At 44.5% G+C, this 12,190-nt stretch overlaps 1 protein-coding gene across 4 annotated transcripts in view; it reads right to left on the reverse strand.

The window, feature by feature from the left end:
* LOC139577578 (WW domain-containing transcription regulator protein 1-like) overlaps positions 1 to 6,131 on the reverse strand; it is an 85,026-nt gene extending 78,895 nt beyond the window's left edge. For 2 of the 4 annotated variants that reach the window (XM_071404690.1, XM_071404688.1), the window contains exon 1: positions 5,376 to 6,112. In XM_071404690.1, coding sequence (XP_071260791.1) covers positions 5,376 to 5,779 — 404 coding nt within the window. In that variant the 5' untranslated portion in view covers positions 5,780 to 6,112. Of the gene's footprint in view, positions 1 to 5,375 lie in introns of all 4 variants that reach the window. The other 2 variants (XM_071404691.1, XM_071404692.1) reach the window with 2 other exon arrangements.
* Between the last annotated feature and the right edge of the window lie 6,059 nt (positions 6,132 to 12,190).

Below are 12,190 nucleotides of genomic sequence, written 5' to 3' on the forward strand. Positions count from 1 at the left end.
ACGATGAAACAGCCTATAGGGAGGAGGTCTGAGACCTGGCAGTGTGGTGCCAGGCCAACAACTTCTCCCTCAGTGTCAGCAAAACAAAGGAAAGGAGGTGATCGTGGACTACAAGAAACGGAGGGCGGAGCACGCCCCCATTCACAGACGGTTGTAGTGGAGCGGGTCGAGAGCTTCAAGTTCATCTGTGTCCACATCACTAAGTACCTGTCATGGTCCAAACACATCAACACAGTCGTGAAGAGGGCACGACAATGCCTCTTCCCCCTCAGGAGGCTGAAAAGATTTTGCATGGGTCCCCAGATCCTCAAAAAGCTATACAGCTGCACCATTGAGAGCATCTTGACTGGCTGCATCACTGCTTGGTATGGAAACTCCTTGGCATCGGATCGTAAGGTGCTTACAGAGGGGAGTGGCATACAGCCCAGTACATCACTGTGGCCGAGCTCCCTGCCATCCAGGACCTCTATACCAGGCGGTGTCAGAGGAAGGCCTTAAAAATTGTCGAAGACTCCAGCCCCCCAAGTCATCGACTGTTCTCTCAGCTACCGCATGGCAACCGGTACCGGTCTGGGACCAAAATGCTCCTGAACAGCTTTTACCCCCAAGCCATAAGACTGAACAGATAATCAAATGGCTACCCTGACTATTTGCATTGACCCATTTTTTATTTGCACGAGCTCTAAGCACACTCACTGGACTCTCCAACACACACACACACACACACACACATATTGATATCACACACAAACACACATACTTTCACACACAGTGCTGCTACTGTGTTTATTATCTATCCTGATTGCCAAGTCACTTTTTCCTCTACCTACATGTACATATTACCTCGTACCCCTGCACATTGACTCGGTACCGGTACCCCTTGTATATAGTGTCATTATTTATATTTTATTGTGTTACCATTTCCTTTATTTCTACGCTAATTTCTTACTTTGCATTGTTGGGAAAGAGATGATAAGTAAGCATTTTACAGTAAAGTCTACACTTGTAGTATTTGGCGCATGTGACAAATAAAATATGATTTATCCCTGTGCATGGGTGAGGATTAGAAACACTACAGCCATTGTGGTTTAACCGGCTGGGGCTCAGAGAACGAAACCAAAGACAACTTCACTGCTGTTGCACAATACACTAGAGGTGGTCTGTGATCACATTGCACAAATCAAATCAAATCAAATCAAATTTTATTAGTCACATACACATGGTTAGCAGATGTTAATGCGAGTGTAGCGAAATGCTTGTGCTTCTAGTTCCGACAATGCAGTAATAACCAACAGTAATCTAACCTAACAATTCCACACTACTACCTTACACACACACACAAGTGTAAGGGATAAAGAATATGTACATAAAGATATATGGATGAGTGGTGGTACAGAACGGCATGGCAGATGCAGTAGATGGTATAGAGTACGGTATATACATATGAGATGAGTACTGTAGGGTATGTAAACATAAAGTGGCATAGTTTAAAGTGGCTAGTGGTACATGTATTGCATAAAGATGGCAAGATGCAGTAGATGATATAGAGTACAGTATATATACATATGAGATGGGTAATGTAGGGTATGTAAACATTGTATTAAGTGGCATTGCTTAAAGTGGCTAGTGGTACATTTTTACATAATTTCCATCAATTCCCATTTTTAAAGTGGCTGGAGTTGAGTCAGTATGTTGGCAGCGGCCGCTAAATGTTAGTGGTGGCTGTTTAACAGTCTGATGGCCTTGAGATAGAAGCTGTTTTTCAGTCTCTCGGTCCCTGCTTTGATGCACCTGTACTGACCTCGCCTTCTGGATGATAGCGGGGTGAACAGGCAGTGGCTTGGGTGGTTGTTGTCCTTGATGATCTTTATGGCCTTCCTGTGACATCGGGTGGTGTAGGTGTCCTGGAGGGCAGGTAGTTTGCCCCTGGTGATGCGTTCTGCAGACCTCACTACCCTCTGGAGAGCCTTACGGTTGTGGGCGGAGCAGTTGCCGTACCAGGCGGTGATACAGCCCGACAGGATGCTCTCGATTGTGCATCTGTAGAAGTTTGTGAGTGCTTTTGGTGACAAGCCGAATTTCTTCAGCCTCCTGAGGTTGAAGAGGCGCTGCTGCGCCTTCTTCACAACGCTGTCTGTGTGGGTGGACCAGTTCAGTTTGGCCGTGATGTGTACACCGAGGAACTTAAAACTTTCCACCTTCTCCACTACTGACCCGTCGATGTGGATAGGGGGGTGCTCCCTCTGCTGTTTCCTGAAGTCCACAATCATCTCCTTTGTTTTGTTGACGTTGAGTATGAGGTTATTTTCCTGACACCACACTCCGAGGGCCCTCACCTCCTCCCTGTAGGCCGTCTCGTCGTTGTTGGTGATCAAGCCTACCACTGTAGTGTCATCCGCAAACTTGATGATTGAGTTGGAGGCGTGCATGGCCACGCAGTCGTGGGTGAACAGGGAGTACAGGAGAGGGCTCAGAACGCACCCTTGTGGGGCCCCAGTGTTGAGGATCAGCGGGGTGGAGATGTTGTTACCTACCCTCACCACCTGGGGGCGGCCCGTCAGGAAGTCCAGGACCCAGTTGCACAGGGCGGGGTCGAGACCCAGGGTCTCGAGCTTGATGACGAGTTTGGAGGGTACTATGGTGTTAAATGCTGAGCTGTAATCGATGAACAGCATTCTCACATGGGTATTCCTCTTGTCCAGATGGGTTAGGGCAGTGTGCAGTGTGGTTGCGATTGCGTCGTCTGTGGACCTATTGGGTCGGTAAGCAAATTGGAGTGGGTCTAGGGTGTCCGGTAGGGTGGAGGTGATATGGTCCTTGACTAGTCTCTCAAAGCACTTCATGATGACGGAAGTGAGTGCTACGGGGCGGTAGTCGTTTAGCTCAGTTACCTTAGCTTTCTTGGGAACAGGAACAATGGTGGCCCTCTTGAAGCATGTGGGAACAGCAGACTGGGATAAGGATTGATTGAATATGTCCGTAAACACACCAGCCAGCTGGTCTGCGCATGCTCTGAGGACGCGGCTGGGAATGCCGTCTGGGCCTGCAGCCTTGCGAGGGTTAACACGTTTAAATGTTTTACTCACCTCGGCTGCAGTGAAGGAGAGCCCGCAGGTTTTGGTAGGGGGCCGTGTCAGTGGCACTGTATTGTCCTCAAAGCGGGCAAAAAAGTTGTTTAGCCTGTCTGGGAGCAAGACATCCTGGTCCTCGACGGGGCTGGTTTTCTTTTTGTAATCCGTGATTGACTGTAGACCCTGCCACATACCTCTTGCGTCTGAGCTGTTGAATTTCGACTCGATTTTGTCTCTGTACTGAGACTTGGCCTGTTTGATTGCCTTGCGGAGAGAATAGCTACACTGTTTGTATTCGGTCATGCTTCCGGTCACCTTGCCCTGGTTAAAAGCAGTGGTTCGCGCTTTCAGTTTCACGCGAATGCTGCCGTCAATCCACGGTTTCTGGTTTGGGAATGTTTTTATCGTTGCTGTGGGTACGACATCGTCAATGCACTTCCTAATGAACTCGCTCACCGAATCAGCATATTCGTCAATATTGTTGTTGGACGCGATGCGGAACATATTCCAATCTGCGTGATCGAAGCAGTCTTGAAGCGTGGATTCAGATTGGTCGGACCAGCGTTGAACAGACCTGAGCGCGGGAGCTTGTTGTTTGAGTTTTTGTTTGTAGGCTGGAATCAACAAAATGGAGTCGTGGTCAGCTTTTCCGAAAGGGGGGCGGGGGAGGGCCTTATAAGCGTCGCGGAAATTAGTGTAACAATGGTCTAGTGTTTTTCCAGCCCTGGTAGCACAATCGATATGCTGATAGAATTTAGGGAGTTTTGTTTTTAGATTAGCCTTGTTAAAATCCCCAGCTACGATGAATGCAGCCTCAGGGTGTGTGGTTTCCAGTTTACAAAGAGTCAGATAAAGTTCGTTCAGGGCCATCGATGTGTCTGCTTGGGGGGGAATGTATACGGCTGTGATTATGATTGACGAGAATTCCCTTGGTAGATAATGCGGTCGACATTTGATTGTGAGGAGTTCTAGATCAGGTGAACAGAACGACTTGAGTTCTTGTGTGTTGTTATGATGATCACACCACTTCTCGTTAATCATAAGGCATACCCCCCCGCCCCTCTTCTTACCGGAAAGATGTTTGTTTCTGTCGGCGCGATGCATGGAGAAACCAGCTGGCTGCACCGACTCCGTTAGCGTCCCTTGAGTTAGCCATGTTTCCGTGAAGCAGAGCACGTTGCAATCCCTGATGTCTCTCTGGAATGCTACCCGTGCTCGGATTTCATCAACCTTATTGTCAAGAGACTGGACATTGGCGAGTAGTATGCTAGGGAGTGGAGCGCGATGTGCCCGTCTCCGAAGCCTGACCACGAGACCGCCACGTTTTCCCCTTTTTCGGCGTCGCACAGGGTCGCCGGCTGGGATCAGATCCATTGTATTGTGTGGAAGGCAAGACACTGGATCCGTTTCGGGAAAGTCATATTCCTGGTAGGAACGATGATGAGTTGACGTTAATCGTATATTCAGTAGTTCCTCCCGACTGTATGTAATGAAACCTAAGATTACCCGGGGTACCGATGTAAGAAATAACACGTAAAAAAACAAAATACTGCATATTTTCCAAGGAACGCGAAGCGAGGCAGCCATCTCTTTCCGGCGCCGGAAGTACGGAGGAGATAGATACTTCACTAAAGTTTACTAGGGCCAGGTGTTTGTTTATATTATTATATAGGTCTAGCACAACACACTGACTAATTCTAGCAATGAGATTAACCTTCCAGCCTGCATGAAAAATTTGACAGTGTTCACTGCAAGCACAGACAGGTAGGCTGCGGCTCACGCAAAATATTTGAGGCTATTGGGTTCGACTTGTGTGAACAATGCCGCATTCAAAACAATTGGGAACTCTGAAAAATACGAGGTCTAATCATGACATCGTGATCTTCAGGTCGGAAAGTCAGACCTCTAGAAAGAGGCCGAGTTTGAATTCCGAGTTGGATGATCGAGTTCCCAGTTGTTTTGAACGGACTGAAGTCGTAAGTGGGAGATTTCCGAGTTCCCAGTTGTTTTGAACGCGGCATAAGTGGTGGCATTATAGGGTCTTAGCTGACAGCGCCAAACAAAGACAGTCAAACTGGCCACACAGCGCTCAAAGGGGCCACTTGTTCCGCACAGTGATCCAAAACTATTGTTGTTGGGATTTACACTGAAATTACACTTATTTTCCACAACCCATTTAGGCCCATCACTTGAGATGAACCAAAGTTATCTGAAGTGAGGCTTGCACTGACTGAACCTGGTGTTTTGTTTTTTAAAGGGACTGGGGACATTTGTGTGTTTTCTGTATAATAAAAAAAAACTTACTTGAGAAAGTACTTCTGTCCAGTTGACGTGTAGGCCATCTCCCATCCAGGAGGCAGGGGCAACTCTTCGGCAACATCGAAAGACTGGTGCCGGATGTGCGAGTGATGTACTGGGCTTGGAGTTGGATTGGCTCCCAATCCAAGCTGTAAGGACGCGGGCGAGGAATGTGACCGTACGTGTTGTACGGTGAGCCTGGGCGGGTGGCTGCCCGAATCAGTGCTCGATTGTCGGGAGTGAGATCCAGAATCTGGCTCCTTGAAAAAAGACTCGGGTAACATTTTTTTCCTCCATGAACTGGGTTTCGGGTTCATAACCGAATCAAAAAGCGCCTCAAGATCCGTATCAGGGTCCTGAGCGACATGGATAACTTGTTGTCCTGGCATTGGCTGCAGTGGGTTGCTCATTTTGGCTTAGTAGAAAAGATACAACGCAATACAGAAAATATACAACGAAAACGTTTCGAGGCGAAGAGAGATATCAAACCTTGAGCTCTCTTGAAACGTTCATAAACCCTCCTCTGTGTGGACAAAAATAGTTATCACCTTGCTGCCGTCAAACTCGCGTTAAAACAATTCTGAAAGAGTTAGATAAAAAAAAACACTAAAATGTATCCTTACATTAGAAAAGTAATAAGAACTGTACTTTCTCTTTGCCTCGGCCAGTTCGATAGCTCTTGTTGGTGCTGCCCGAACTTCACTCCCGTCCCAAAGTTTAACTCAACTTTTTTACGACGCCTGTGTCAGCAGTTGTTCATGAATTATTCATGAGCTCCTGCGCGAGAGGGGTTTAGGACAGTTTCGTGATTACAAAACAATCTCTCAAACGACTGAAACTATTGATGGCAGGGTGTAACAATTATGAAAATGTTTAAATAGTTACAACTCAACGCCACAAAGTTGCGGAATAGAGTTGAGAGTTTGTTTTAGCAATAAATCACGGCTGCTTCATTCTGTTACATTTGGAGATAATTTGGGGACTGTCTATAGGCCTAGAGACTATGAACTTAAACGATGTTAAGAATAGTTCCAGTTAGTTGAAAACTGTCCACAGAGCCTATCTGTCGATTGGACAAGTGAAATCATTTTGAATGTAAGGTAGTGAAAAAATTACCCATCTGTTGAATAATAACTTGAAACTTGTGAAGTTCTGAGATGTTTTGTCATTAATTTGCCCATATATAGTAACATGAAAGATGTAGGCTACCCTACTTTCTCCCTCCATAGTGCATTTTCACTCCCACTTATTCAACAGAGGCCAATTCTGTATAGTGTGTCCAGAGGCCTACATTAGAAAAAATGACAAAAACACTGTGCTTGCTATCATTTCATTACTATGTCAACATAAGTTAGACTACTCATGGTGGATTTTATCCAAAGTTTCTTTTTTTAATCTAAAATATCCACTAATGAGTTATTCCTCGCAAAACCCAGACAAAAATAAAGACCATGATTTTGGAAAATTTCACGAAATTTAAACTATTGAATAGTCTTTTTGGCAAAGGATTGTCGATATATATTTGAGATTTGTATCTAAAAACATATGAGAAATAATTGATCAAAGTTGGCATATTTATTACATTTTGTCCTCACCCAGGCCTCCTTTAAGACTCCATAGAGCTTCATCTATAGGTGCTAAAAAGTAAATATTGGTGTCATAAGAAGCTTTACCGCTTGCTCTGTACAATGAGTAGTATTTAGATTTCTTTTAAAGTTTTTTTTAAGTTTTACATTCATTTATGAATATAGAAAAATCAACATTTAGAAAAAGTAATTTTTTTAAATATATTGTTTAACATAATATACTCTGAGCATATCAAAGTTCAAGGGTGAGATCTCTGCTACTTTTATAGCTATGATCCCATTTGTAAGCATAACCAACAGTGTGAATGTGAAAATGGAGTCACCCTCTGCTGGTTATTTGCAGGATGCTATGTTCAAATATATACAGTGCATTCGAAAATTATTCAGACCCCTTGTTACTTTACAGCCTTATTCTAAAATTGATTAAATTGTTTTTCCACTCATCAATCTACACAAAATACCAAATAATGACAAAGCAAAAACAGGTTTTTAATTATTTTGCCAATTTATTCAACAACAAAAAAACTGAAATATCAAATTTACATAAGTATTCAGAGCCTTTCCTCAGTACTTTTCAGTACTTTGTTGAAGTACCTTTGGCATTGACTACAGCCTTGAGTCTTCTTGGATATGACGCTACAAGCTTAGCACACCTGTATTTGGGGAGTTTCTCCCATTCTCTGCGGATCAACTCAAGCTCTGTCAGGTTGGATGGGGAGCGTTGCTGCACAGCTATTTCCAGGTCTCTCCAGAGATGTTCGATCGGCTTCAAGTTCGGGCTCTGGCTGGGCTACTCAAGGACATTCAGAGACTTGTCGCGAAGCCACTCCTGCGTTGTCTTGGCTGTGTGCTTAGGGTCGTTGTCCTATTGGAAGGTGAACCTTCGCCCCAGTCTGAGGTCCTGAGCGCTCTGGGGCAGGTATTCAACAAGGATCTCTCTGTACTTTGCCCTGTTCATCTTTCCCTCGATCCTGACTAGTCTCCCAGTCCCTGCCACTGAATAACATCACCACAGCATGATGCTGCCACCACCATGCTTTACCGTAGGGATGGTGACAGGTTTCCTCCAGACATGACGGTTGGCATTCAGGCCAAAGGGTTCAACCAAAGGGTTTCATCAGACCAGTTAATCTTATTTCTCTGAGTGTCTAGGTGCCTTTTGGCAGACTCCAAGCGGGCTGTCATGAGCCTTTTACTGAGGAGTGGCTTCCGTCCTGCCACTCTACTCTACCAGGCCTGATTGGTGGAGTGCTGCAGAGATGGTTGTCCTATTGGAAGGTTCTCACATCTCCTCAGAGGAACTCTGGAGCTCTGTCAGAGTGACAATCGTGTTCTTGGTCACCTCCCTGAGCAAGGCCCTTTTCCCCCGATTGCTCAGTTTGGCTGGGCGGCAAGCTCTAGGAAGAATCTTGGTGGTTCCTAACTTCTTCAATTTGAGCATGATGGAGGCCACTGTGTTCTTGGGGACCTTCAATGCTGCAGAACATTTTTGTACCCTTCCCTAGATCTGTGCCTCGACACAATCCTGTCTCGGGAGCTCTACGGACACTTCCTTCGACCTCATGACTTGATTTTTGCTATGACATGGACTGTCAACTGCGGGACCTTTATATAAACAGGTGTGTACCTTTCCAAATCATGTCCAATCAATTGAATTTACCACAGGTGGTCTCCAATCAAGTTGTAGAAACATCTTAAGGATGGTCAATGGAAACAGGATGCACCTGAGCTCAATTTTTATTCTCATAGCAAAGGGTCTGAATACTTATGTACAGTAAATACAATTTCTAAAAACATGTTTTTACTGTCATTATGGGGTGTGTGTAGATTAAATACAAATGTCATCAATCTATTTTTAAATAATGCTGTAATGTAACAAAATGTGGAAAAAGTCAAGGGGTCTAAATACTTTCCGAATTCACACATATACAGTACCAGTCAAATGTTTGGACACACCTATCATTACATGATACCGTGTAGAATAATAGTGAAAACATCGAAACTATGAAATAACACATATGGAATCATGTTGTAACCCAAAAAGTTTTAAACAAATCCAAATATATTTTATATTTGACATTCTTCAAAGTAGCCACCCTTTGCATTGATGACAGCTTTGCACACTCTTGGCAATATTTATATTATTTGGCCTGCAATCCGAGATGCAGGTAACTCTAATGAACTTATCCTCTGCAGCAAAGGTAACTCTGGGTCTTCCTTTCCTGTGGCGGTCCTCATGAGAGCCAGTTTCATCACAGCGCTTGATGGTTTTTGCGACTGCACTTGAAGAAACTTTCAAAGTTCTTGAAATTTTCCTGATTGACTGACCCTCATGTCTTAAAGTAATGATGGACTTTCGTTTCTATGCTTATTTGAGCTGTTCTTGCCATAATATGTACTTGGTCTTTTACTAAATAGGGCTATCTTCTGTATACCACCCCTACCCTGTCACAACACAACTGATTGGCTCAAATGCATTAAGAAGCAAAGAAAATCCATAAATCAACTGTTTATTAACAGGTGTGCCTTGTTGAAATGTATTCCAGGTGACTACCTCATGAAGCTGGTTGAGAGAATGCCAAAAGTGTCCAAAGCTGTCATCAAGGCAAAGGGTGGCTACTTTGGAGAATCTCAAATATAAAATATATTTGGATTTGTTTCACATGTTTTTGGTTACTACATGATTCCATATGTGTTATTTCATAGTGTTGATGTCTTCACTATTATTCTACAATGTATAAAATAGTAAAAATAAAAAATAAACTGGAATGAGTCGGTGTGTCCAAACTTTTGACTGATACTGTATATATACAGTGCATTTGGAAAGTATTCAGACCCCTTGACTTTTTCCACATTTTGTTATGTTACAATGTTACAGCCTTATTCTAAAATGGATTAAATAAATGTTTTTCCTCATCAATTTACACACAATACCCCATAATGACAAAGGGAAAGCAGGTTTGTTAAAATGTTTTGCAAATATATTAAAAATAAAAAACAGATACCTTATTTACAGAAGCATTCAGACCCTTTGCTATGAGACTCAAAATGTAGCTCAGGTGCATTCTGCTTCCATTGATCATCCTTGAGATGTTTATACAACTTCATTGGAGTCTACCTGTGGTAAATTCAATTGATTGGACATGATTTGGAAAGGCACGCACCTGTCTATATAAGGTCCCACAGTTGACTGTGCATGTCAGAGCAAAAACCAAACCATGAGGTCAAAGGAATTGTCAGTAGAGCTCAGAGACAGGATTGTGCCGAGACACAGATCTGGGGAAGGGTACCAAAACAGTTCTGCAGCATTGAAGGTCCCCAAGAACACAGTGGCCTCCATCATCCTGAAATGGAAGAAGTTTGGAACCACCAAGACTCTTCCTAGAGCTGGCCGTCCGACCAAACGGAGCGGAAACCCAAATTGGTCTACACGGACAAGTTCTGGCCTGGTTTAGATCTTATCTGTCGGAAAGACAGAATCCTCTGTGAATGGTTTGTCCTCTGACAAATCAACCGTAAATTTCGGTGTTCCTCAAGGTTCCGTTTTAGGACCACTATTGTTTTCACTATATATTTTACCTCTTGGGGATGTCATTCGAAAACATAATGTTAACTTTCACTGCTATGCGGATGACACACAGCTGTACATTTCAATGAAACAAGGTGAAGCCCCAAAATTGCCCTCGCTAGAAGCCTATGTTTCAGACATAAGAAAGTGGATGGCTGCAAACTTTCTACTTTTAAACTCGGACAAAACAGAGATGCTTGTTCAAGGTCCCAAGAAACAAAGAGATCTTCTGTTGAATCTGACAATTAATCTTGATGGTTGTACAGTCCATGTACAGTCCATCTACGTAACATTGCAAAAATCAGAAACTTTGTACAAAAATGATGCAGAAAAATTAATCCATGCTTTTGTTACTTCTAGGTTAGATTACTGCAATGCTCTACTTTCCGGCTACCCGGATAAAGCATTAAATAAACTTCAGTTAGTGCTAAATACGGCTGCTAGACTCCTGACTAGAACCCAAAAATTTGATCATATTACTCCAGTGCTAGCCTCCCTACACTGGCTTCCTGTTAAAGCAAGGGCTGATTTCAAGGTTTTACTGCTAACCTACAAAGCATTACATGGGCTTGCTCCTACCTATCTTTCCGATTTGGTCCTGCCGTACATACCTACACGTACGCTACGGTCACAAGACGCAGGCCTCTAAGCAAACAGCTGGAGGCAGGGCTTTCTCTTATAGAGCTCCATTTTTATGGAATGGTCTGCCTACCCATGTGAGAGACGCAGACTCGGTCTCAACCTTTAAGTCTTTACTGAAGACTCATCTCTTCAGTAGGTCATATGATTGAGTGTAGTCTGGCCCAGGAGTGTGAAGGTGAACGGAAAGGCTCTGGAGCAACGAACCGCACTTGCTGCCTCTGCCTGGCCGGTTCCCCTCTCTCCACTGGGATTCTCTGCCTCTAACCCTATTACAGGGGCTGAGTCACTGGCTTACTGGTGCTAATCCATGCCGTCCCTAGGAGGGGTGTGTCACTTGAGTGGGTTGAGTCACTGACGTGATCTTCCTGTCTGGGTTGGCGCCCCCCCCCCTTGGGTTGTGCCGTGGCGGAGATCTTTGTGGGCTATACTCGGCCTTGTCTCAGGATGGTAAGTTGGTGGTTGAAGGTATCCCTCTAGTGGTGTGGGGGCTGTGCTTTGGCAAAGTGAGTGGGGTTATATCCTGCCTGTTTGGCCCTGTCCGGGGGTATCATCGGATGGGGCCACAGTGTCTCCTGACCCCTCCTGTCTCAGCCTCCAGTATTTATGCTGCAGTAGTTTATGTGTCGTGGGCTAGGGTCAGTCTGTTATATCTGGAGTACTTCTCCTGTCTTATCCGGTGTCCTGTGTGAATTTAAGTATGCTCTCTCTAATTCTCTCTTTCTTTCTCTCTCTCGGAGGACCTGAGCCCTAGGACCATGCCTCAGGACTACCTGGCATGATGACTCCTTGCTGTCCCCAGTCCACCTGGTCATGCTGCTGCTCTAGTTTCAACTGTTCTGCCTGCGGCTATGGAACCCTGACCTGTTCACCAGACGTGCTACCTGTCCCAGAACTGCTGTTTTCAACTCTCTAGAGACAGCAGGAGGGGTAGAGATACTCTTAATGATCGGCTATGAAAAGCCAACTGACATTTACTCCTGAGGTGCTGACTTGTTGCACCCTCGACAACTACTGTGATTATTATT

This window comes from Salvelinus alpinus, chromosome 6 (assembly GCF_045679555.1).
Source record: "Salvelinus alpinus chromosome 6, SLU_Salpinus.1, whole genome shotgun sequence".
Taxonomy (NCBI): domain Eukaryota; kingdom Metazoa; phylum Chordata; class Actinopteri; order Salmoniformes; family Salmonidae; genus Salvelinus; species Salvelinus alpinus.